Below are 26,527 nucleotides of genomic sequence, written 5' to 3' on the forward strand. Positions count from 1 at the left end.
GAAGGTGGTACTTGTGGGAAATGAAAGCTGCTTGTGCATGCATGGGTCACAGATGCCTTCAGAGAGCTCTTTAGAAGATGTGGTGGCACCCAGTGTGTCCCATTTTACGCAGTAACTGATAGAATTGTACAGAGAATACTACGTGAATTTGAAGAGTATAGGCCCAGAAGTCTAGCTTTAGTTGTAAATGCCTAGAAGGATGAGAAAGTACCATGGAATACTTTTACATCTTCAGAACAGAAGCATCGGAGTTCTCTTGCACTCTACCTGCCTTTTTATGTACAATCAGTCTTCAGCTGTAATAAAAATCAGTTTTATTTGATGCTTAGGTAACTTTATGCTGAACCAAAAAATGCTGCAATAAAGTTGTGATTCCAAGTTTCAATCCTTCCAAGTAGATGTTCGCAGAGAGTCACTTTAAGACTATCTTTTGGTTATTGAAGCTAGCAAGTTTTGTGTTGCAGGCTAACTTTATGTAGGACTTCAGTCTTGCTTAAAAATCAATTTAAACTATAACTTCATTTAAAAACTTGTCCAATCAGGACATTGTGCAAATCCTAGAAGACTTGAGTTCAAAATCTCATTTGGAATTGAATGACAAGTCTTGGGTTGGATCACTAGAAATTACTTGAACCACTCTCATGATGATGTGTGTATAAATCATTTTCGAAGTGTGTCATAATGAGACTATATTGTGAAAAGAAATGTCAAAAATAGGAAGATAGATGAGAAAAAATCTCTGGTTGTGATTTGTCTTTATTATTTTCTCTGTGCTGTAAGCCAGTGAAAAACAGGGTTATTGTATAATACTCTCTCTGGTTACTTCTTTTGCATGCATGCAGTGAAGAGGAATGATCTTTCTCTGCTAAAAACTCAGCAAATTTTGTGGTTTTTTTTTCTAATTGAATAAAACTTCTGGAATACAGCTATGTTTTTCCATTCAGTGGCAGTATGTGTGCTGTCTGCGTATGTTAAAATGGCTGTGAGCTAGCAGATATGTTTGTCCTTCCTGTTACCCCATTTTGTAAATATGATTACTAACCCAAAATCAAATAGAAGTTGCATAATTTTAAAGAGCTTCTCAATGAATGCAGTTATTGAATTTTATGTACATTGTGAGCTACACTTGCTTTCAGACTGACTAAATAAGTATCTTCCTGGTGCTTATAAGACACATATTTGAGAATAAAGTAACTTTATAGGATAACATTCCATATACTGCTTTTGCTTCTCAAAGAGAAGTTGCAGCATGCATTTAATTTTCAGCTCTACAGAGCATTGCAGGTGAAAGTCTGAGAAGGCAGTTTGCCTTGCTAGCTCCTCTTGGAGTATTACAGAGTTTGCTGCTGTAACAGAAAAGCAGTGGAGAAAAGTAATAAAAAAAATTACAAAAGCGTGCTGTGAAACCATAAAGTATGTCTTTTATAACATTTCTGTGAATAATTTGCACATACTTCTAAATTCTTTGGTATGTTTTATGGGTCTCACCAAACAGTTCAATACACTGCTTGATAGTGGGAATACTGGACTACCACTCCCATAGCACTTTCTGTAAATAGGTCTGTCTGCTTTACAAAAGGTTTTATGAACCCTGTTGTAGAAAGGGGGGGGGGGGGGGGGGTAGTAAAAGGACATAACGCAATAAAGTGATTTGCCCAGTTTCCACGGGGCGAGACAAGCAAGAAGATTGTTTTGTGTCCCAGTTCCTTATGCTGTAAATAGTGGGTGACTAAAAATACTCTCTTTGCTGTTATCAACTAATGACAGAAATAAAGCTGCACCTTAAAGAAGCAGCTAAAACAATTTTATGAAAGTTAGTATTGCTGTTTTGTAGAAATTATCTCTGTTGGAGGAGTAAATGGATCACTTGAGAGCTGGAAAAAGCTAATGATGAAATTGATTCATATTAATGTCTTATTAAAGTGAATGGGAGCAGGATATGTATTTTTTTTAATTATTCGGGTGATGGTATGTTGGTTTACACTGTTTTTCCTCTTCAATCTAGTGCATCAAAACCATCAGTTAGGAACAAAATCAGATTATCAGAGGGGATTGTCTAAATCTATTCGAGAGTGCCACATTAAAGCAACAGTACAATATGGCTTCCAAATCACCAAGTGAGTGAACGTTGCTGCTTGCTCAGCATGGTGGAAAATAGCTCACCCTGGAGCTAAGTCTAAGCAGCGCTATTTGAAAATGTGCCACTCCTGTTGGTTGCTGTCAATGCAGAGTCTGATGTGCACGCATTCTAATTGTATAGTTTAACTTTTTTCATTGGTATTCTAGATGCCTTTAGGATTTCTGTGGTCTGAAATATCTGAAGTACACAACTGCTTCTGTCACTTTTTGAATATGCCTTTGAGGCTAAAATTTTTTTGCCTTTCATGAGAGCTGTTTCTGCATTGAACTGCAGCTCCCAAAAAACCCGAACAACAACTAAAAAAAGCTAAGCTTTACAGTAACTTTAAAAATAAAAACAAGCATGCAAATCTGTTGTTATTGTTCTAATCTAAAGCTAACTCCTGTGAAATAGAGTGAAACCACTAGTATCTTACACAGGACAAAAGCAACATAAAATACTCACATTTCTAACTTGGGAGAGACTGGGAGAAGTCAACTTTGCCTTAATTTGGGATGGTTTTTGGTCACCCATGTTTCAGCCTTTTGAAACAATATGCTTTTTGGTGCCTTTCAGAAATCACAATGCAACATATGATTAGCATCTCAATGAGTTCTTATTCAGTAGTTGAACAAAAGGTTTTTTTGTAAATGGGGATTATATTGTCAAATTTATAAGGCAGCTTTTGTCTGTTACAGTGGATGTGGTGACCAGTGGAAAGCAGCCTTCTATTCATGACTCGAAACACAAGTTGAATTATTTTAGTTTCTAAACCATTCTTGATCAAACTGTTTTATAACTTAGTGCTAGAAAGATGCAAATTGCTATTTTCATTAAAATATTTTGGAAACTTTAAGGAACAAACTATATTTACTTTATTTAAATCATATATGCCTCAAATGTATCCCTGAGTTCACACTGTAAAATACAAAATTGGTATTTGCTCAGATCAACAGCAGACAGGAAAATCTTGTTCAGACCTTCAGGAGAAAAAATGTGGTCGTTTAATTGTCTTTATGGTCTTGGAAGAACTATACAACTGAGAAAGTAAAGTATTTTGAAATTTTGCAAAGCCCTATCTGCTGAAAGAACTGATATTGCAAACTATGTATTATTAGCGAGAACTCTGATTCTTTTTTTTTTTCATATTGTGGTTGTCGATTTAATAATGAAGGTCTACTTGGCAGTTGTCATGGGAGCACAGTGTGACAGACTGCTTAGAATGAAATCTAGTAAGGATTTTTTTTATCTGCTTACATTTGACATTTGTTCTGACACTATTGCTTTTGCTGGTATTGGGCAAATCTCTATGGCTGTTGAAGAACTGCATTTTCATAATTTTTAATGGAAGTTTGATGTCACATCCTAGCACCAGATGACTAAATCCACTATCCATTAAATAGTTAACCTAAATGCTTAAAAGGTCATACTATTTACTGACAAGTGGAAGGAAAAAACCTCATGTGATCAGGAATCTTTGTGGTAGGTAGTGCATTTTTTAAAAGGATAAAAATTCTTATTTTGAGTATCTGTAGTTGCATATATCATTAATAATGATCTGCCATCTAGTTAGAAAAAGATATTGTTGTCAGAAAGTATGAAATGACAAGATTGGGGGGGTAGGTTTATTATTATATCACAGTATTATTGTTTACTATTTTTAACATTCTCTCAGGATGTACAAAAATTGAAAGTGGAAAATAGGAAACTGGACAATATGGGAAAAGAAAAATAAAGTATTTGTTTTGCCTGAGGATTTTCTCTAGATAGAGAATTAATCCTGTAATTAAACTCTTCTTTTATAGATCTGATGGGAAGTAGGCTTCTAGTTTTTCCTCAACTCTGCATTCACTGTAAGCAATCATTTGTAGTAAAGGCATGTGTTTTCCCTTGATGAAATCACAGGGTTGTGGTAGCAATAGGCTAAGAAGCTCTTGATCCCAAAGAGGTGGCAGAAGGCCGTACCTCTCAAAACATTTAAAGGCATCACAAGAGCATGGACCAGACTTCTGTGATGTGGGTCAAAACTGTCCAAGTCACCTGAAACCACGTAGTTCCTGCTTAGCTTCAGAAATGGAACTGCACCAGGGGATGTGGAAATGGGAAGTCTCAATTGTTGTAATGCCGCAGAGTATGAATACAAGTGTGATAATAGCAGAAAATGACTTTTTTTTTTTTTGCTGCAAAATATGCTGTGCAGTCATGTTTCCAGTTAATTTCTGTGGATTCCTGCAGTTACCACGTGCAGAAGTTGCTTTAAAGTTACAACGGTTTTATGTAGATGAAGCGTGCTGATGATGAGGCAGTATTGTCCATTACTGTCCCCCTTGTGTAATGTGCTTTTGTTGCAGAGATAAGTGGTCAGTGGTGTGAAATCAGGTAGTGGGTAATGAGAACTTTAGTTAGCTTAAATACAGTAGAATTTTTTTTTAATACTATGGTGGGAGGAAAAAAAAGGTGGTAGAGATGGAGAAGGGAAGGATCACAGTGATAGTAAACAGGATCGCAAAAAGTACGGATGACCTCAGCAGTGAGTGAGCAATGCTTTTTGTTTCGTACTGGTTGTAGCAAAGCCAGTGTTCCACTACATTGCTGATCAAATTGGGTGAGGTGGCTTACAGTAAGAGCATTTTTTTTTTTTTTTCCTTTTTTTCTCTCCGTTCTTCTGGCACTGTGCTGGGACTACTGGGAGGGAAGTAATGGGACAGCAGTTCAAAAATGGTATTTGTGTGGTGTTTGAAATTTAAATATGGGAAACTAATGTGCAGAATATCATTAAATAAACTTACAAGGTTCTAATAAATTCATGAACATTTCTGTAAAATAGTGAAAATACCAGTTCCTTTGGAAGTCTAGGATGTTTTCAAAAACCTAAGTACTGCACATTCATTGTAGTTACTTCTCAAAAGTTTGGTGGTTTTTCTTCTTTTTAATTTAAACAACCAACCTTATCGGAATTCAAGCAAATTACCTCCCACAAAATATCAGGATTTTGCGAATAATCATACTGGCAAACAGTAGTCAAAACAGTAGGCATAAAGTTGACCAAAGAAAAAGTGATTTTGTTGTATGTTGGAGCAGTGTTTCTAACATTCAGACTGGAAATGAGTATTGAAATACAATACTGTACCTGGATACCTTTACAGTAGATAAAGTTAATTTGCTAGTGAGGTAATGAATAACTGTTTACACCCCAACTGTAGTCTTTCAATTACTCTTAGGCTGAAACTTTCTTTGCCAAGAAGCATGTTTATTAAATCTGGTTCTTTCCCACTAGGCAAGGTTTACAACTGCAGTAAAATACTTTGTACTGGGAAAAGGACCCAATTTGAAAAAAGTGATGTTAACTATGTTTAAATTAGCAGCATTTGCCATTAACTAGTTTTTAAAAAGACAGTGTTAAACATGGCCTCTTTAAATACTTGTAAATATGTGTCATAAAGACTGCTTTTATTTCTTGATAGTCCTTTTAAGCTTATTGGTGGGTCCACTGAATCTGGTCTTTGGGTATTTTGGAGCACAAACTCATATTAAATGTTTGGGGTTTTTTTCAGAACTCAACTTTAGCTGTATGCCAAGGAAATTTTTGTTGTTGTTTTTTTTTAATATTCCTGTTCCCTACTTAATTTGCCTCCAGCTTTTAATAATTGAAATACAAAGTTTAGAACTTAATGATATAGGAAGAAAATCTGAAGCAAGTTGGGCTTGTATATTGAAATAGTTTAGAAGTATCCTACAGTATGACTGCAGGAAACAGGTATGAGAATCTCACTGTCATGTGAAACTGTACCAGAGTGCATCCACTGTGCTCCAACTGCTAAGAGTCTTTGACTCCACAGAATCAGACTAGAGCTAGTCCTGGGGTAAAATCCCCTGAAATGCTTATAATGTGGACATCAGGTCCTTGTGCCAGGTCTTAGCTTGTATAAATCTACTTCTATGTCTCTGTTCCATTTACTTTGTGATTCTGGATCTTCATGCTGTCTTGAAAACAACAGCAACAAAAAAAAACACCAAACAAACAAAAATAAAAAACCAACCTACCAACAACTCCCTAAAAACAACAAACCTTGGTAAAGTTTACACATTTCTGACAAAACCTGTACCTTGTTGAGTTCATAGTAAAACTGTGGTTTGCCCTACAGAAACTGGTTCCTTGAGTATTTACATACGTGGTTCCCATACGTGGTACTCCATTATCTCTTACTGGGGCAGCAGTTTATAATGGGATCTTATCTGCAGAGAAACTGAAGGGGCAAGACCTCTTCCCTTCAGTACTTCTCATCTCCAGAGGAAGCTTCTGCAAGTACAGGTTGCTTACAAATCTCCAATTGGTACTAACAGTCCAAACCTAACCATATGTGTCTGAAGTACATTCACATGTGTAATGAGATCTGCATTGACAAGTATTGAAAGAATTACCTTTGGTAAGCAGCCAATTGTATGATATTCTCACTGAGCTAATTTGGATCTCCAGCATGTTTAACTGATGTGTACCTGGATAGTACTACAGTTTTGTTTTTAAAATTCAGTCAGCTGTAGTGAGGAGGTGATGAAAATGTTTCTTTTCCGTCTTGTTTTACTTTGTAAGTTTTAAATATATCTGTACATTTTTTAATCTGTAATTCTGTAAGTTTTAAGCCTACACACTCGCATAGACATATACACACACTGATATCTTATCCTTAATTGTATTGTTTACTTTCCAGAATGAAAATAATGCATTTCATCTTGTCAATAAAATTGTTAACAAACTCATAATTCTAGAATTGTAGAGTTGAGTTTGAAACCAAGGTTCATTAGAGTTTTGGTTCTTTATGTATTGGTAGTTAAGTTGCATAATATAAAATCTTTCAAAAATTCCATGGAAGATGAATAAAGTAATACAGTCCTCTAAGAATGTTAGGAAGGTTTCTTGGTTTTAGTTTATCAAGTAGAATAAAAAACCCCTGTCTCTTATCCAAGCAGTCTTTAGTATACTTGGTCTCTAATAATTTTACGTTGTGAGTTCATTCTTTTTTTTAAGGCTGTGTTAGTTGAAGCTAATCAGTACAGATGTGTAAGTAATAGCTCTTGTTCTTATTTTAGATGTTGCTCATCATATTTTCTTTTGCTGTCTATTAGCAAACAATGTTAAGAAGCAGTTGTCAGTTTTGTTCTGTTTGTAAAACTAAGAATGTATCTTACAAATATTTAATGAAAAAGACATCTGCCTAAATCTTGAATCTTAGAATGCTTCCCTCAAACCCCATGAGCAATACTAGACACAAACTGAGTAGGTTGCAGTGATACAGCCATATTTTGCACTTGTACTTGGAACTTGAAAACTCAACCCGGCCTTCCTCTTTTTAGAATATCCACATAAATATGGACCACAAGGAGGTTGTGCAGATCACTCAGTATTTGAAAGAATGCAGAAGTACCAGATGACTGGTATAGAAGAACCAACAACAGAGGTACCACACAGGCTCATGGATTATTTTGATTAGAAATTAGTGTAATAACTTACTATTCCTTGTGTGTTGTCTCTTTTACTTTTGGTCAGTCATCATCCCTCAACATTGTGAGGTACTTAAATTATTGCTAGAGGTTTCTTATTAACACAATTTTTCTAAATTCTTTTTCTCATTGCTTCTACAGCATAGATGTGCTAGCTCAGTCTTAATGAATCCCACATGATCTCAAATTTTTTAACAATTGGAATTTTAGATGGATACAGAAATCAAGCTTGAGATGTGGAATATACTTAATTGCAGTTGAGAAGGAAGAGTTTCAAGATCCCTTGATCTCTAAGTAATATATTGGTCCTTAAAGAGTAATAATGTTTAGATTTTCAAGTTATGTTAATGTAACACACTTGTAGTATCTGAGTGCCTTCAGTAGTAAATGAAGTGATATGAGTGGGAGGGTCTTACTAGCAATATTGAAATATTGAAGGGGTTACAGCATGCTACAGATTACCTGTAATAGGAGGTAAGTGGTCTATTGGAAGGGACTTGGGTATCTGTTTAGAGTCCTGTAGGTGGTTTTGCCTTCAGGTTTGCACCACTTCTCATGAAACTGGATTTTTTTTCAACACTTTCCATTAGTAAATTATTGAGTTTCTCTTGGTGTTAGCTATGTTCTGAGCTGTTTGAAGTTTTTGCATCATTTTGTGGTGTCAGTTAAGTATATGCCAACAAAACTATGCAATATGGCTTGTTAAATAGCATCAGCAACTTAAAGTTTTATTTACATTGTGACTCCAGAAATTATCAACAGTATTACACAATTCAGCCTTGGTAACAATAACATGCTTTCCGAAATATTTACTAGCAAAACTTCATGGAGACAATGGGCCATCAACCAGTGAATACATATAAGGCAAATGTGTTAGCAGATACTGCTCTAACAACCGTTACTTTGACTTCATGTTTAGTGTACCATTTGTTCCATGCTGAAGTGCCTGAGTATTTCTGTTTGCTGAGGTAACTGAGTAACGTAATTACAATGTGAAATAACCTGTGTCAAGGAGGGTGCATTTAAGTCCCACAGGGCTGGTTTTTTCTGATCTACAAACTGTTCATCTTAGAAAAGGATTATGAAAAAGAAAACTTCTAAAGATCACATGAATGAAAAAAATCTATTTCACCTTGACTGCCTTTTATAATGTAAAGTGAAATGCACAGAAAGTTTTGACTGAGATACTAAAAATAGATGAGATACTTGAAAACTGGCTATAACATACTTAGTTTAATTCAAGATTCATGAAACTTTGTGGGTTAAAGAAAAAGAATTAAAATCTGTTTATATTAGTGGAGTATGTTTAGAAAAATACATCACTCTTTTTAGGTAATCTAGTGCAGCATGTCGTTCTACAGAGTTAGTACATTTATTTCCTATGTATATGTAGAAGCCTTTTGAAGAGCCTAAGAACAAGGGTCCACAGCTTCTAAGAAAAAAGCGTGCCACTCAGGCTGAAAAAAATACATGTCAGCTGTATATTCAGACTGATCATCTGTTCTACAAGCATTATGGAACAAGGGAGGCTGTAATTGCACAGGTATTTCCAATCCCTTTGTTTTAAATAATGTGCTTTTATTTGTGTATTTCTGATAAATTTCATGTAATTTTAATTGTGTATGTTATTGCTTATTTACTGTAGAATGTCTTATTTCATTTGTAACAGTGATCTTGATATTATTGAAACACCTTTTCTTATTTCACTAAAAAGATGCTATCTGTCTGTGGCAAAAGTCCTGAGCACTTGTGCTTCCCTTTAGTTAATAATGGTTGCTGTGGTTTGTTTCGCACCTCTGAGCAAGACTTGCAGTCTGAATTATTCAGTTCTTACTCAGAAAAATACTACTTCCTGAAGAGGAGGAAGTTCTTCACTCCGAGGGCAGTGAGGCACTGGAACAGGTTGCCCAGAGAGGCTGTGGATGCCCCATCCCTGGAAGTGTTCAAGGCCAGGCTGGATGGGGCTTTGAGCAACCTGGTCTAGCGGAAGGTGTCCCTGCCCATGGCAGGGGGGTTGCAACTGGGTGATCTTCACAGTCCCTTCCAACCCAAACCATTCTGTGATTCTATGAAGAGTTCTGTTCTGTTTGACAGCCTGCCAAGCCTCTGCGTTAATGCTTACATAGCCTTTCATTTGAAATTTTAGTTCAAAACACTGTGTGCTAATGACACTGAGATCTGTTCCGGTAAGTGTCCGATGTAGTAGAAGATTAAAAAAGCAGTGGCAACTAAAGGTAGATGCTTTTCATTTGTCAATGTACTATTAACTGGGAAAAGGTTTGGAGGTTTTTTGCTGATCATTTGCTAAAAATATAACTAGCATGTTAACATACTTGTCTTGAAGTCACAAGTTTCACTGCTGCTTGCAAATCTGACTTTTACTATTTATTCATCTGTCATGGTTTAAGCCCAGCCAGCAACTAAGCACCACACAGCTGCTCTATCACTCCCCTGCTTCAACTGGACAGGGGAGAGAAAATATAACAAAAGGCTTATGGGTTAAGATAAGGACAGGGAGAGGTCACTCAACCAATTACCATCATGGGCAAAACAGACTTGACCTGAGGAAAATTGGCTTGATTGGCAATAAAATAAGTTAGAGTAGGGTAATGAGAAATAAAACCAAATCTTAAAACACCTTCCCCCCCCCCCCCCGCTTCTTCCTGGGCACAGCTTCACTCCCAAACTCCCTACCAAACCATCCCAGCAGCACAGGGGGATGGGGAATGGGGTTTACAGTCAGTTCATCACACGTCATCTCTGGCACTTCATCTTCCTCAGGGACAGGACTCATCACACTCTTCCCCTGCTCCAGCGTGGGGTCCCTCCCACGGGAGACAGTCCTCCACGAACTCCTCCAACGTGGGTCCTTCCCACGGGCTGCAGTTCTTCACGAACTGCTCCAGCGTGGGTCCTTTCCACAGGGTGCAGTCCTTCAGGAGCACAGTGCTCCAGCGTGGGTCCCCCACAGGGTCACAAGTCCTGCCAGAAAACCTGCTCCATGGACTCCTCTCTCCCCAGATCCGCAGGTGCTTCCAGGAGCCTGCTCCAGCACGGGCTTCCCACGGGGTCCCAGCCTCCTTCGGGAACCCACCTGCTCCGGTGTGGGGTCCTCCCTGGGCTGCAGGTGGAGATCTGCTCCACCGTGGACCTCCCTGGACTGCAGGGGGACAGCCTGCCTCACCAGGGTCTTCATCACAGGCTGCAGGGGAACCTTCGCTCCGGTGCCTGGAGCATCTCCTCCCCCTCCTTCTTCACTGACCTGGGGGTCTGCAGGGTTGTTTCTCTTACATGTTCTCTCTCTCCGGCTGCCCTTTCTGCCTGTCCCAACTTTTTACCTTCTTAAATCTGTTCTCCCAGAGGCACTACCACTGTCGCTGATGGGCTCAGCCTTGGCCAGCGGCAGGTCCGTCTTGGAGCCTGCTGGCCTTGGCTCCATGGGACACAGGGGAAGCTTCCAGCAGCTTCTCACAGAAGCCACCCCTGTAACCCCCACCCCACCCCCACTACCAAAACCTCGCCACACAAACCCAATACATCGTCACACTGTACATATGCAGTTCAACTTGAGTAACATTTTCCTAAGCTCTGAAGTCACCTTCAAAATCAGGTTTTCAATGCATTAGCTTTTCTATGTGCTCTTGGAAAAAGTAAATGATCAATTTTTTCATATTTGTGTTCTACCAGAAATGAAAGAATAATGCTGTAACAAGTAAAATTTTTCTCAAAAAAAGAAATAGTGCTTTGAATACAATTTTAACTATAGGGCTATCTTATTGTAGCAATGAATTGAATGCATATCACAAACAAGTATCTGAATAGTTGATAGCATTATGTATAAAAAAAAGCAAATGGCAAAATACTTTGCTGTTATCTGGCATGGTGGCAATGCAGATGCTAGGTTATGTAGTGATTTATTTCCATTATTTGCCATCAGCTTTTTATTAAAAAGGCCCATTAGAGTTCATACGGCATTATATCTTATATGTAAAAGTATAGGCCTTGCAGTTGTAGCTATTTAAGATCAGCTATTGCGTAATGCATAGATCTTTGAACTGTAGATACTTTTGTTTTTGACAGATATCCAGCCATGTTAAAGCGATTGACACAATTTACCAGTCAACAGATTTCTCAGGAATTCGTAACATCAGCTTCATGGTGAAACGAATAAGAGTAAGTTGTATTGGAAATAGTTTTAGCTTCGCTGATACTGCTTGGAAGCTGTATTTTTCAAAAGTCCTGTTGCTGTTCACTTGTAACCATTTATTGTTAGTAATTTTGTAACACAAGTGTCTCTGTAAAACAGTTCCTTAACCCATTTATTTGGTTTGGTTTTAGTGTTTATTGTCAAAAGCCTGCCCCTTCTGTTATTAAGCTGTAGTCAACTTTTATAGGAATCAACTTATATTTCAGCAGTGTTGACTGTGCGGTGAATAGACTGTATTGGTCTCCAAGAACTTTAATACTATATAAATAAATAGATATTAAATAGATTATGACTATCCAGGTTGAAAGTTCCTTCTAAAAGTGATGATTTAAGAGGATAAATATAAGCTTTTGGGTGCTGATGGAAAGGAAGAAGAAAGAAAGAAGAGAGTGGGGTTTTACTACACAAATACAATTCTTTCTTTAATGTAGAACTTAGTTTCCCAAATATTGGGGTGGTAATTTGTCAAGGCCTATAGATCTTTAGCAACATCTTTAACTATTTAACATAACAAGGTATTGACAACAGTAAACCTCTTGACTGGTATTTACAAGTTAAGTGAAAATGAATCATGTCTTATAATTTGTTTCAATTTACTTTTAGATTAACACAACTGTAGATGAGAAGGACTCTTCCAATCCCTTCAGATTTCCTAATATTGGCGTGGAAAAGTTTCTGGAACTGAACTCAGAACAGAATCATGATGATTATTGCTTGGCCTATGTGTTTACGGACCGTGATTTTGATGATGGAGTTCTTGGTCTGGCTTGGGTTGGAGCCCCTTCAGGTAATTATATCCAAACCTTCAGCACTATGAGATAAAGTATTGTAGGTAGGTACAAAGAAGAAAGGGAGAAACCATGTCATTTAAATTGACAGCAAACAGACAAAAATGTCTTAACCAGCTTTTCACATTTTTGGTTATGTATGGTTTGAATTTTATTTTTTAAAATATAAACAGCGTATCATGTGTCGCTTCAGTTAGTCTTGCTGTCTTTTTGATGAGCAAGATGTGAACAATAAAGAAAAATGTATTTCTTTTGTTAGACAAAGGTGGTATTATTTGGATGGCTTTTATTTATGACAGGTATGAGCGACCAGTAAAGTGACAGAAGAAACAAGTATTTTTGCTATATATAAACAGAGGTTACAACTATGCAGTTTGAATTTTGTAGTAGAATCACACTGATAGAAAACTTAGGTTTTCTAGGCAGTGCTGGAATCAAAATTATTATTTTATTTTATTTTTAGTAAAGTAAAATTAGTGAGATCTTGTTCTGGGAGATACCAGAATAATTATTGTGTGACTCTCCTTGCACTGCCTCTCATTAGTTTCAATCTAGTTGTGTATTTAGGGTCTGAAGTATGTCTCGATGTAAAAAAACAAACAATAGTCTTCACGTGTGCAGCATCTTGAGATGTTTGTCCTGAATGTATTAGTTTTGTAGAGTGTATTGGATGTATTAGTTTCATAAAATGATGTATTTGAAAGATGTTAGTCTTTAAATTTGAATAAATACAAATTCTTTAATAATAGCTCCGCACAAATTCTAAATTGTGGAAACATTCACAGAAGTAAAAATCAGAAATTCAGAAGGAACGGTTTTCCATTGTTTCTTCCCTCGAGTGATTTCTATACAATAAGGAATTAGGCTGAAGAGCAACAGGTTCTATGAGACTTTGCAAGAGACTGGATACACTTTTATGAGAACGTTATCAAGAGCTTTAGCAGCATTCAAGTAATTGTGGAAGAAACATTAAACCGTTCATGATATAGCTGTACATTATAATCTCACTCTGTTTACTGCTGTACTTTCCTCTAAAGAGCATGTTGGTTGTAGAGTACTGGAGCTATGTAGAAAACTGTTGTGGCATGACAGTCTCTCAGACTTTGATTTTAGGAGATTAGAATACTGAAATAAGTATTAGTAGCGTATTCAGAGGGGTAACAGATCAGTGGATCCATGAGTATAGTAAGTATGTTGGAGGGACCTGTGTGGACTTAACCGTAGTGACCATGGAAGAATCATAGGAAAAATAATACACAGGTGGTGTATGTAAATAAGAAACTGGGTCTGCGATGACTAGTCCAGTGAGTGTGTAGACTGAGCAGCCACAGGATGAATTGGAATATGCTTTCCATAAACACTGCTTCCAAAACCAAATTTAATTTAGAAAAATTAAGTTGCTTTGAGATTTTCATTCTTAACGCATACTGACATAGGTTAAACGGGATATTTCATTAAAATGGAATTTTACTTCAGAAAGCTTCTTTAGAGTATTTTTTAGACACCACTTATGTTAATAATAGAATAGCTGAATTCTAGAACATTGATAATGCCTCAGTACAAACTCAAGTTATAGAAAAATTAGGTGAAATTAAAGTCTCAATTTCAAGACTTTTCCAAACAGTAAATGTGATGCACTTTATAGCTGACCTTCTAAATAGGGGTCTGATTAACCCACACATCAAAAGTATTTTCAGCTTTAGTTTGTACAGTGGAAAAATGAGTCATTTTTGCTGACAAGGATATATAGCTAATCTTAGGCATTTTATATAAATGCTTATGCTATGAGAGAGGATCTCCTGTGATTTTACTGTGGGTGGTTTTTTTACTTAGTGAAGTCTAAATGGGATGTAGATTGAGGCTGCCTGTGTTGGACATTGCACCCTGCTAGTCTCGTACTACAGGTATGATGAAATCAGGGCTTGTCCATGCAGTGAAAGCCCAAAATAGCTCTTACTTAATAGCTGTTCTAAAACAGCTAACTTCTGTATGAATGTATCCATTCAGTTCTGTGAGAGCATTACTGTGGATAAATCTAATCTACTTTCAAAGTTGGGTTAATATTAATTACATAGAAGAACTCTTAGTCTGTAGGCATCCACTGAGGAGGGAAGCTGTTTCGTGTTCTGAATGTCACTAGAAAAGTAACAGGACTTCTTTTCTTAAATGACTAACTGTTGTACTTTTGTCTAAATGCAGGGAGCTCTGGTGGAATATGTGAAAAGAGCAAACTGTATTCTGATGGTAAGAAGAAGTCTCTGAACACTGGAATCATCACCGTTCAGAACTATGGCTCTCATGTTCCTCCCAAGGTTTCTCACATTACTTTTGCTCATGAGGTTGGGCATAACTTTGGTTCACCTGTGAGTATTATTATTGATCTTTTAACTCATTTTCAGCCATTTTGAAGCGCATGATTTGCAAAGAAGTTTTTACTTCTTATAAACGAGGAAAACATGATAGTGACTGCATGTGCGTATGTGCAGGTACATTGTATGTGAACAAAAAACAGACTGCGGAACTAAGACCCTTTTATGAGTATTTGACAACACTGGCGCAACAGTGGATTTTGTGAATTGTTTATTTCCACTAGTTCAATCTCTTATAAAGGGACTTTATTATTATTCCCTAAAAACTTCCCTGTTTTTATTGAAGATGTGGGTCACACATCTTTTAAATATATTTTAGTTTATCCTAGAGAGGAGGAAGAAGAATCAATGCAAAAATGATTAAGACGGTACTTTATTCAACAAATGAAGATAGAACTGGTTCTTTTTTGTGTTCAATTATTTATAATTACAAGTTTACCTTAGAAAATCATGGAGAGGATTAAGGTACCAAGAACAGTATTTTAGAGCAAAATTGTCTCCTGGTCATTTAGGGACATGATTTGTTTGTGGCAAGCTGAAAGCATAAGCCTTTTGGTTTTGCTGGAGATCAGAACGAAGTTTTCTAGTTTGGGGTTTTTATTTTTATTTTTAAACTGAAGTATATAGGCTTTCTACTCTTGGAAGTAAAATGAAATCAAGATATGACAGGAATCATGAGTTCTTCCAAAACAGCTGTTCACACGTGAATGCATTCCTCATGTGCCTTGAAAATGCCTAGTACCACTGCTCTGAGTGGGAACAAACAAGCCTTCCAAGTATAACTGAAAATATGAGCACATGAAACTGAAAAACCAGTCCCACTGAGTGAAACAACTTTTGGATCTGCCTGGAAGATGGTTCTTTTCATTTTACTCTAAGCTGCATTTAATCCAGGGAAATAAGTGAAAATACATGTTTCGTTCTACCAAACTGTAATAAATGATATATTTCTCACAACTATGTTGAAAATTTTAAAATTTACCAACTTCCATTGGAGACATAGGTTGTATTTCTGGAAAGTTGGATGCATCAGAACAGCATTAGAGTTCCTCATACACTTAGTAACAGTATGTTGTCAGTCTGCTAATCACTAGTATGCCAAACTCTAATGCATTTCATTCATCGTGCTGGATATTGTATAGATCTAGTCACTGGCTGACAGAAACAGACTTCTGCTCTATTCTGAAGATCTCTTTGCACCTCCCTCAAAATGAGCAAAAAGAATGGACTGCTGTTTCGTTAACTCCTGCTTTTATTCCACAGAATACTTATTACCCTTTTGTGATCATAAAGCCACTCTTCTTAGGATATGGCAACTTCTTTGAGTCAGAATTCATTCCAGGACATGCACTTGGGGTACAAATTACCAAAAATGCGCAAATAAGCTGAAACTTAAGAAATCACATACTTGCTACTGTTGTCTGGGAAAAACAACAAAAAACCCCAAACCAAATCTTACTTTTCTGTATGCTTTTTGTATTCCAAGAAACCTTAGAGTATAAGATGGTGTTTTGTTTTTATGAACCTTTTATTCTTGCTGTGTTAAGGTTACCAAATCAGGTTACTTTTGCAGATGTATAAAAAGATAGCAAGAAATTAGAGAAGCTGTTTTGGTAGCAATAGTTTTAAAATACTTGTTTTGCAGCATGATTCTGGAATGGAGTGCACTCCAGGAGAGTCCAAGAACTTGGGACAGAAGGAAAATGGCAATTATATCATGTATGCAAGAGCTACATCTGGGGACAAACTTAACAACAACAAGTTCTCTATCTGTAGCATTCGAAATATCAGCCAAGTTCTTGAGAAAAAGAGAAATAATTGTTTTGTTGGTATGTATTTAGTTATCCTGAAAGCAGAATGTCTAAGCTATTACTATTATGCTTGATTAGAAATTTTTATTTTACTTTTTTATTTATCTTACTAATTATCTATTTTTTTTTTTAGTTTATTGAAAAATTCTGTAAGTAAAGAATTGAATTTGAGATCTGGAGTACTGTGTCAAGTTTTGGGCTCCCCAGTACAGGAAAGACATGGACATACTGGTGTGAGTCCAGCAAAGGGCCACAAAGATTATTAAGGGATTGGAGCATCTGAGGAGAGGCTGTGAAAGCTGAGACTGTTTAGTCTGGAGAAGAGAAGGCTGGGGAGTGGGGTCTGTCCTTATAAAAGCCTGGTGGGAAGGGAGTAAAGAAAACAGGGCCAGAGTTTCAGTCATGCCCAACAAAAGGACAGGAGGTAAGGAGCACAAATTAAAATACAGGAAAATCTATTTAAACATTAAAAATATAAGGATTTTGCAGGAATTTTCTTTCTGGAGTTTGATGTGTGAGCTCTCACAAATTTTGTGAGATAGTGCAGCAAGTAGGTTTTGGGTTTTGGAGAAGTAGTAGTTCACCCCAGTACCATCAGCTTTAGCCTTAAGGTCCTCAGACTCTTAAACGAGGAGTGCAAGAAAGGATGCTGCTCTGGTGGAGGCTTAGCAGAAAGCTTCCTCTTATCACTGTTGATTTCCTACCCACACAAGAAAATCCCGCTCTTATCAGCAGAAGCCTTTTACTCGGAGGCTTAAAAGTCTGGATTGTAGGAATGACTAAGCTGGATGGCAAGCAAATAATGCAAGTTGACTTGAGCCCTAGTCTGAAGTCCATCTTGACCAGTCATTTTCAGTCACGATTAGCTGGATGCTGTTGCAAGTCAATGTTAACATTTATAAGTCTATTTTGGTATTCTTTGTACATAAATATACTGGCATTTTTCAGAGTCTGGTCAGCCCATCTGTGGTAATGGACTGGTTGAACAAGGAGAACAGTGTGACTGTGGATACAGTGACCAGTGCAAAGATGAATGCTGTTACGATGCAAACCAATCAGAAGATAAAAAATGCAAGTTAAAACCAGGCAAATACTGCAGGTATGGTGCATGTCTGTTTCAGTGCACTTTAATTTTTCATATTAATTGGTAGCTATAATTGATATTTTAGAATCTGAGTCTGTTTACTTGCGTTCTTGAAGTTTGTTTAAAATGCCTTATACAGTGAGTGAGAAGTTCATAAGCACAATTATGCTATGCAAGTCTTGGTGCTAATTGTAGCTTGCTTTCCCTTAGATGACTGTTCTCTAGCTTTTGAAAAAAACATAATATGGCACTGGAGTGCATCAATGCTAACATATAATACTCAGTGCAGACAAATATGTGTTGGAATTCTGTTATCTTTCTTGGAAATATGTTGTGCAGAAGTCTTGCAAAAACCATACAATTCAGAAAAACACAACCAGGATGTTCTTTTTATGATAGGTACAGGAAAGTATTAATTACCCAAAGGACAGTGGAGGATATTACAAAATTGGATCCTATCCTAGTGCCATTTCTACAGCATTGTATAACTGGAAGATGACTGAAGGATAGAGTTGATTTTTTTATTTTTTTTTTTCATTTAATGCTTGTTTTGTAAATTAAATTAACTATGTTTTTAAGTCACCTTGTATCTTGGCAGTGTTGTGTACACAGTGGTTATTAGAGGAACTTTTAAAGATCATAAGACTTACAGCGGGGTAACTTAACTTCTACCTTTTAGTTCTGTGACTTAAGATACATGTTAAATTTTTACCTTATCTGAAAACCTAAGTGGATTTTTTTCACATGAAAGGCATGAGCTTTTGTTCCTCTCTAAAGACAGACATAAATCTAACGTCTGGTTAGACTCAGCCAAAGATGAAGAGAAGATTACTATTATTTTTAAGTCTAAACCACCTCAATTTTTAATACAGCATACACAATTTTTTTCTAATTAAACTTTTCTGCCCTACAAATGATCTTTGTCATCCTGGCAGCGGGCGTAAAAGTACCATCTACTGTTAAAATGTATTTGACAGTGTAGATGTCGTAGAAGGACCATCTCCTGTGAATTCCGAGTTGCAATAATTTTGTATGTCGTCTTCCCCCTGCCTCCCCACCTTGCAAATTATTATTTCTGCTAAAACAAGGGCCTTACATTGTCTTGCTTTATAATTGTTTTCTGAGGTTTTATGTTTTATGTTGCACCTATGGTGAGCAGCTGTTTCCTTCTGAGTACAACAGGTGCCACTGCCACCTCCTTTCTTTGCTCCCTTGTGTTCAGCTGACTGCAGTCCAGCTTTATGCCCTGCTGGAACAGTCTTAAATATGAACTACTGCATCATTTTTGGTTTAGGTTTCCTTTTTTTTCCAGTTCTATTAAGATTGAAAATTTTACCATACAAAGAGGTTTTCAAAGACATGTAAAGCAAATCCAAGTGTAAGAATGGATCACATAAATAACATGTTAAAATACATTTTAGGAAAACTATGGTTTCTATTCAGCTACTTTACATGTCTTTCATGGGTGATGTAAGAGTCATTTTTCTTAGCATGCAACAGTTTTAAAATAGAGACACCCTGACCTGCAGAAGGTCTGTGCTATCTTCTGATGTCCACTGAATGCCAATGAGCACACTGAATAGTGTTGAGATACAGAACAATTTGAGATGAGAACTCAGGAGGCTTAGCTTTAATCAAGTAGTTACGTATGTTTTATAACATAAGGGGCTCAGATGCTTTGATGTCTGTGACAGAAAAGAGTCCAAGTGTTTTGGGGGAACCAGTGAAGCTATATGGCTTCTTTGACAAATCTTTCCTTCCCCCAAAATTTGTTCATGTGCTGACTGTGATTTCTAATACAAGATCTGACCTGTTTATTTAAGCAATCTAAGTGACATGGCTGCAGAAAGAAGAAAAAAAATTTTACAGATGTTAAATCAGTGACAGATAAATCTTGTCTTATTTACTATATTGAAACTGATACTCTCAAACTAATCATTATGTCCCTGAATTAATTTTGCCAACTTGCTAATTGAATGTTTTATATATACAAACTTTGAAATGCTGTTATTTTCTATATATTATCACTTAAAATGTGCTTGTACTGGTTTTCTAATATTATGCAAATAGTTCAACTTTTTACTACAATGACTAAAATATCTGTATTCAGTGCAGTAACCTTTTGTTACCTTAAGGGACAGAAAAAATTATTTTCAATCCACGGTTTACTTGGCACAAATCAGAAATATGTTTATTGTTTGAGTAGGTTTCAGCGCAAAGAGTTCTTCTGGAATCATTCATGCTTTTTCTTTACATCCATGTTTTCTGCTTATTTCTAGCCCTAGTCAAGGCCCCTGCTGTACTGCACAATGTAATTTCAAACTGAAGACTGATAAGTGCCGAAATGATTCTGACTGTGCAAGGGAAGGAATGTGTAATGGTGTCAGTGCTCTCTGTCCAGCATCTGAGCCTAAACTAAACTTCACAGCTTGCAACAGGCACACACAAGTTTGCATAAATGGGGTATGATTTCTTTTTTTACAGTCATATGCAACTGCAGTTGTTTATTGTGAGGCATTGTATTATGAAGTGATATGGTTTCAATACTTAATGGAGAAGAGTGTAAGAATCTCTTTTTCAATAAAAATGTTTGGTTTATTGCTCTCAATCAAAATAACTCTGAAGGTACACCAAATATTAAGAAGCAGGTAACAAATATCAAGGTAGCTTTACTGTTCGAGAAAGTTCCATTTGAAGTTTTTTTGTAAAAATCAGGGATATTAAAGTGGTTTATTTCCTAGTTCCATCTTTTCATTTTATGTCAGTCTTGGTCAAGTAATTTTGTTGCCTTAGAAAATTAGATATGCTGTCAATACATGTTGAATTTGGTTTAATGAAAATACACAGTTTCCATGTGCATGTAACAGATGTGCAAGCATGTGGAGTTACTCTGAACTGCCATTAGTTTCCTGGGTTAAAGAGTCCATGGCAGTTGCTATGAAATATCGATGGGAAGTCTCTTATAAATCAATCTATGTTTACTTGGAAGCAGAAACAAGCAAAAGTCATCCTCTTAAAGAGCTGTAACTTATGTTGCTGTAAGTCTGTTTTCTGCAGTCCAGGTTTTTAATCAAATAATACTGCTTGTAATAATTTTTCAGCTAATATAGAGTAATCTTAAAGATAGAGATATTGTCTTTATATAGTTACTTGATTTTGAAACAAGATTATAAATAACACTGAAAAATTTTTTATTGGAATTTGAAGGGTCCTCCCACAGTGGAGTTAAATACAGAATCTTTCCTGCCATTTATTTTTGTTATTATTTTCTGAGAAAAAATATTTTTGAAGAAATGCTTTTGATTTATTTTCTTAACCACGATTTTGAGTAATCATGTTTCAGTGTGAATTGCAGTGCTATGAGTGTTTTGCAGGGTACTCTGAGGCCCTAAAAGAAGATAGTGTTAAAAAATGAAATAGGGTAAACCACCTTTAAAAAAATTATCAAATAAACCTAAACACTGCAACTGAATAACTGTGATAATTTTCTGGTTTATAAACTTTAGAGGAAATTCTAGCTATTATTTTTATTGATAAGCATCTTTAGACCTATGATTATGCTTTCAGCTATTAAAAATTAATATCCTTCCTAATGTCAGTGTGCTTAAAAGTGAAATTGATTTTTGTGTTCTCATGCTTTTGTCTCATCAACAGCAATGTGCTGGCTCTATCTGTGAGAAGTATGGCTTGGAGGAATGTACATGTGCTAGTTCAGATGGCAAGGATGATAGAGAATTGTGTCATGTCTGCTGCATGAGAAAAAGTAAGATTTGTCTGAATTGTAAGCATAAATATAGCAGTAGGTATCTGAGGAATCTTCTCATGGTGTTTATATTTTAGTTTTTGTTAACTTGAGAGCATACTGTGATTTTTGTTTGTGCTTAGTTTCAGGTAGACCTTGCATTGTATTTTGTAGGAAATAAACAATATATTCTGTTCTTTTACAGATTAATAGAAACTTGAAATTTTTCCAAAAGCATTTTGAACAATTGAACACCAAGGTTTCTTTCATGCATGCATGTTTTAATACAATAATGGTATTTGTATGCACTTTTCAGTGGACCCAGCTACTTGTGCAAGTACAGGCTCTAACCAGTGGGAGAAACACTTTGGTCGTAAAACTATTACTTTGCAACCTGGATCTCCTTGTAATGATTTCAAAGGCTACTGTGATGTGTTTATGAGGTGTCGGCTAGTAGATGCTGATGGCCCTCTAGCTAGATTAAAGAAAGCAATTTTTAATCCGGAGCTATATGAAAATATTGCAGAATGGATTGTGGTAAGTATTGTTTTTTTTATCTTGCCAGTGTAATACAAAACTTTCTTGTTAATCAGTATTCACAGTTGGTATGTGTTGCTGTATATATAAAGTACTTCAGCATTCTTCAAATTATAATCAGTCCTTGTTTTATTAGTTTTTCTATAAGCACCTTGAGGGCAGCAAACAAGTTTGACAGATTGAAGGGAATGGAAACAAATAGATAACAAATAAATAAGTAAATATTTTGTGTTTAATATCTCTATTCACTCTACTGTCTGTTTTGGTGTAAATGTTCACATTTTTAATTTATTGGGTTTTCCTGGTTTATACTCTTCATATTTGAATGCTCTGATTTCTTTTAAGGAACTAAATATATTGATCTCTAGCATTCCTTATTTTTACTGCTGGGAAGGAGATCTGCAATGAAACACCATTATAGAGCTACATAGTCAACTTTGTGTAAGCTGTTGATTGTTTTAGGCTTATATAGCTCTGTTGTTGTGTATTTTCTGTGAAATAGTTTTCTGATAATAGAATGAATATGAAGTATTTGGTTTTGGGTTGTTTGGGTTTTTTTATAAGAACTTCAGGGACGTTTTTCTTTAAAATTTTATGGTCTTTTACGTGATGTTTCAGAACAGGTTTTTGATGACTTTTAAAAGGCAAAGGAAAGCCATATTCAATGACCCCTGTCTCTTGCACATGTCTGCCAGCCCTCCAGAAATCATTCTTTTTGTATTTTTAGGCTTATTGGTGGGCAGTGTTGCTTATGGGAATTGCCTTGATCATGTTAATGGCTGGTTTCATTAAGATATGCAGTGTTCATACTCCAAGCAGTAATCCAAAGTTGCCTCCTCATAAACCACTTCCTGGTGAGTACACCAGATAGTTAAATTTGTAGAGAAATGTTTTATCCTCAACTGTTTTATCCTAAAGGGAAATTTCAGGTGTCCCAACCTACAGTTCTTAGTCTGGCACTGTGAAACTACAAATGGAATTCATGCCAGTGAAACAATTCATAAAAATGTAACTCCTGCCTTATTTTCCTATAACATAATATGCATATCAAAAGAAAGCTTTGAAGACTTATTTCTAAGTCAGAGTTCCTTTTATTTCCTATTCCATGCTATGTTTTGTAAGAATCAGCCTGTTCAAGGAACTGCTGTTGAGATGATAAAATGTATTCTGTAAATACTCTATGCAGTTAATCATCTATTTAAAACCTTGCAGGTCTAAATCTGAAGCCTTTCAGAAAAATAGTTATATTTAATTTGCATGGCCAGGGCAACTTTTCTGGAAGTCATTTTTTTTTAAAATTCATTGTAATAATGTGTACCTTTCTTTGAAACAGGCACTTTAAAAAGGAGGAGACCACCACAAACCACTCAGCCACCACAGCGGCAAAGGCCCCGTGAGAGTTATCAGATGGGACATATGAGACGTTGACTGCAGCTTTTTGCCTTGGTTCTTCCTAGTGCCTACAATGGGAAAACTCACTCCAAAGAAAACCTAATAAGTCATTGTCCCCGGTCTAACTCAAAAATTGAAGAGGAAAAAAAAAAAGCATGATATGCCCTCAAATCAAGTGGAAATGGTTAATTTTTAATAAGTGAATCTTCCAGCTCAAAAAGAAGAAAAGTGTTTTTCTTGCATATTCTTGATCTAGTGACACGAAGTCCTAGAGTATCATGATTCTTTCCCCCTTCTGTGCTCTTCATTGCTGCATTTTCTTCACTTGCAGGCAAATATGGCTGTAGTAAAACTTCTACTCAAGAATTGAAAAAAAAATATATTTTTCAACTGCCAGACAAGGCTAGGAAGCTAGACCGCCTCAGCATTGGAGACATTACTTGTCTATGTATATACATTGTTATATGCAGACATGTATTTCTAACGTACACCCGTACTTGTGTGCAATTGTAAACAAGAGAATTGCAATATGGATGTTTCTTTGTATTATAAAACTTTTCTGCTATTAATGAAGAAATTACTGTTTAATTGACATACTCAGGATAACAGAGGATGATGGTGTGTAATGGTCAAGGATCCTGTGATGCTTTACACAGCAATTTTGAATCAAATCAAACTTCTTTTGTCACGATCAAAGTTGTTTCAAGCACTCATTTCATCTTTATCAAACAGCTGCTAAGACATAGCATACAAGATTGACTGGTCTTTTAGAGATATAACAGGTGTTCTGCAAACTTTGCAAATGCCAGAATGTTTAAAAATGTTTTATGTGTCTAATTTCTTGTAGTTCAGCATAAATATCTTTACTTTGTCTGATTATTCAGTTAAATAATGAATAGTTAGATGAAATATTTCCATGCTTTATTAGAAAAATCTGCCTGTTATTCAACTTGTTTTAAAAATTGCAACCATTTTATTTGGGCTGTTCAGATATTCATACAGTATGATAATTAAGTTCGTGTTCTGAGGGATGTGGAAAGAAAGAAAAGCTGTAGGTTTTTTTATTTTCTTTTTTAATTTATCAGATATTTGGATAACTTCTCAGCATGATGCTGTTGACTGATAACCACTAAAGTAGAGTGATTTGCCCAGCTACTGTGGCAGAATTAAAATTGTAGTTAGGACTACCAGTTTTCCCACATTTTATACCAGTAGCGAAGTTCAACAGCACAATGTCCCATTCCAAAGTTTTTATTACGAATGTAAATAATTGGCATTTTTGAAAGAGGAAACAAAAGATGTCTTAAGGTGCTTAATGTTATGCAGGAGATGAAAGGGGGCATTACAAAATGTTTAAGCTTGTGATATATTTATTGCTTGTTTTCCAAAAGCACCATGCTGATTAGAGACGCAAATGGCTATGATTTTCCTGGCTTTGCTTAGGAGAAGATTTACTAAGGGTTGGACAAGCTTCCTTTGTGGTTTTTTTTTCTTTTTGTTTTGTTTTTTAAGAGTATAAGGTTTACACAATCATTCTCATAATGTGACGCAAGCCAGCAAGGCCAAAAATGTTACAGAATATAATGGGATCTCTTCCTTGTAAACTTGTACAGTATGTGGTAACTTTTTCAAAATACAGCTTTTTGTACATGGTTTAGAGACAAATTTTGTACATGAAACCCCAAGTCCAATAGACTATATAAATAATTCTAAATGATCTTAACTAGTTAGAAGTGTATGTAGTTGCTTTTAAGTCATTTTAAATACATTTGTTTTAAGACTGTGCAAAGGTTGGAAGTGGGTTTGCATTTCTAAAATGGTGACTTTTATTCAGCAAGAGTTCTTAGTAACTTCTTGAGTGTGGTAGACTTTGGAACATGTAAATTTTTTGCCTGTAATGTTATCCTGTGGTAGGATTTTGGCAGAGAGATGCTGCCCTATTTTATTTTGAGTCTAAGTTAAATGTTTTCTGAAAACAGAAATGTGCACTGAACTCTCCACTGCAAGTCAAGATGTGGTAAAACTGAAAGAAAGTTCAAGACAATGAAATGGAATACTACTGTCGATTTCATGTCCACTGTGTTTTATACAGTATCTTTTTTGTTCACTTTGGAAATTTTTACTAAAAATGCAAAAAATAAAGTATTGTGCAAAGATATGTAAGGTTTTTTGAAACTTGAAATGCATTAATAAATAGACTTGATGAAATCATCCTCTGAAGATCCATTTACTTTTTGAACCCTGAAAGCAAAAAGGAATACACAGATTCTGCTTAATTTTTGGCTTTCTCTGGAAAGAGGCTGTCATGCCAAAAAGTAATTGTGCTTCACACTATCGAAGCGTACCTCCCAGTTTTAACATCATACAGTAAAATGTAAGACAGTGTTTCTGTGTAACCTTTTTATGGAAAAGCCCTAAAATTACCTTTAAATTCCTTGTATGATCACAGGAATAAAGCTTTCTCTGTTCTTATCTTCAAAATGGAAACTACTTACTGGTGGGGTATTCAAGCCTGGCACCGTAGCTACTGAATGGTAATACCTTCTGAAATAAATATGTATTTGAAGAGGAATACTGTAATTGTGCATTCAGAGTGTTGCATGTTAACTGATGGATAAGACTTAGAAGGAGCAAGTTTGCTTTTTGCAAGGTGTTTTAAAACTGCTAAGCTGGCGCTGTGTTTCCCTGTGTGTTGTATAGTTGATTTAAGTAATAAGAGTGCTTTTAAAAGCCAAGTCCAGCCAGCTAGCCTTTCTTTCTTAGGGCTGTTTGTTGAGAGTGGCCTGCTTAGACATCTGTTTCCCTAACTGAGCAGCATATGCTTTGATTATATCAAAGCATATTCAGAGTTCCTGCCTTGCAGTAATTTTTATTTTCTTTTTCCCCTGGATTTTTTTTCTTTTTTTTTTTTTAATAGAAGTGCTTCCCCTTGCAGCTGCATTGCACTGTCAGGGCAAAAGGTATTAAAAGAAAATCAGC

General features: G+C 36.0%; 1 protein-coding gene across 1 annotated transcript in view; it reads left to right on the plus strand.

Annotated features, from left to right (window-relative positions):
• The window catches only part of ADAM10 (ADAM metallopeptidase domain 10), a 56,688-nt gene extending 30,929 nt beyond the window's left edge, over positions 1-25,759 (plus strand). Inside the window, 13 exon segments of the mRNA XM_049812228.1 lie at positions 7,472-7,575; positions 9,012-9,161; positions 11,699-11,791; positions 12,429-12,612; positions 14,813-14,976; positions 16,628-16,811; positions 17,742-17,892; positions 20,157-20,340; positions 21,532-21,640; positions 21,936-22,156; positions 22,884-23,010; positions 23,490-23,573; positions 23,576-25,759. Coding sequence (XP_049668185.1) covers positions 7,472-7,575; positions 9,012-9,161; positions 11,699-11,791; positions 12,429-12,612; positions 14,813-14,976; positions 16,628-16,811; positions 17,742-17,892; positions 20,157-20,340; positions 21,532-21,640; positions 21,936-22,156; positions 22,884-23,010; positions 23,490-23,573; positions 23,576-23,613 — 1,793 coding nt within the window. The 3' untranslated portion in view covers positions 23,614-25,759.
• The last annotated feature ends 768 nt before the right edge of the window (positions 25,760-26,527 follow it).

This window comes from Accipiter gentilis, chromosome 10 (assembly GCF_929443795.1).
Source record: "Accipiter gentilis chromosome 10, bAccGen1.1, whole genome shotgun sequence".
In the NCBI taxonomy this organism is placed as follows: Eukaryota; Metazoa; Chordata; class Aves; order Accipitriformes; family Accipitridae; genus Astur; species Astur gentilis.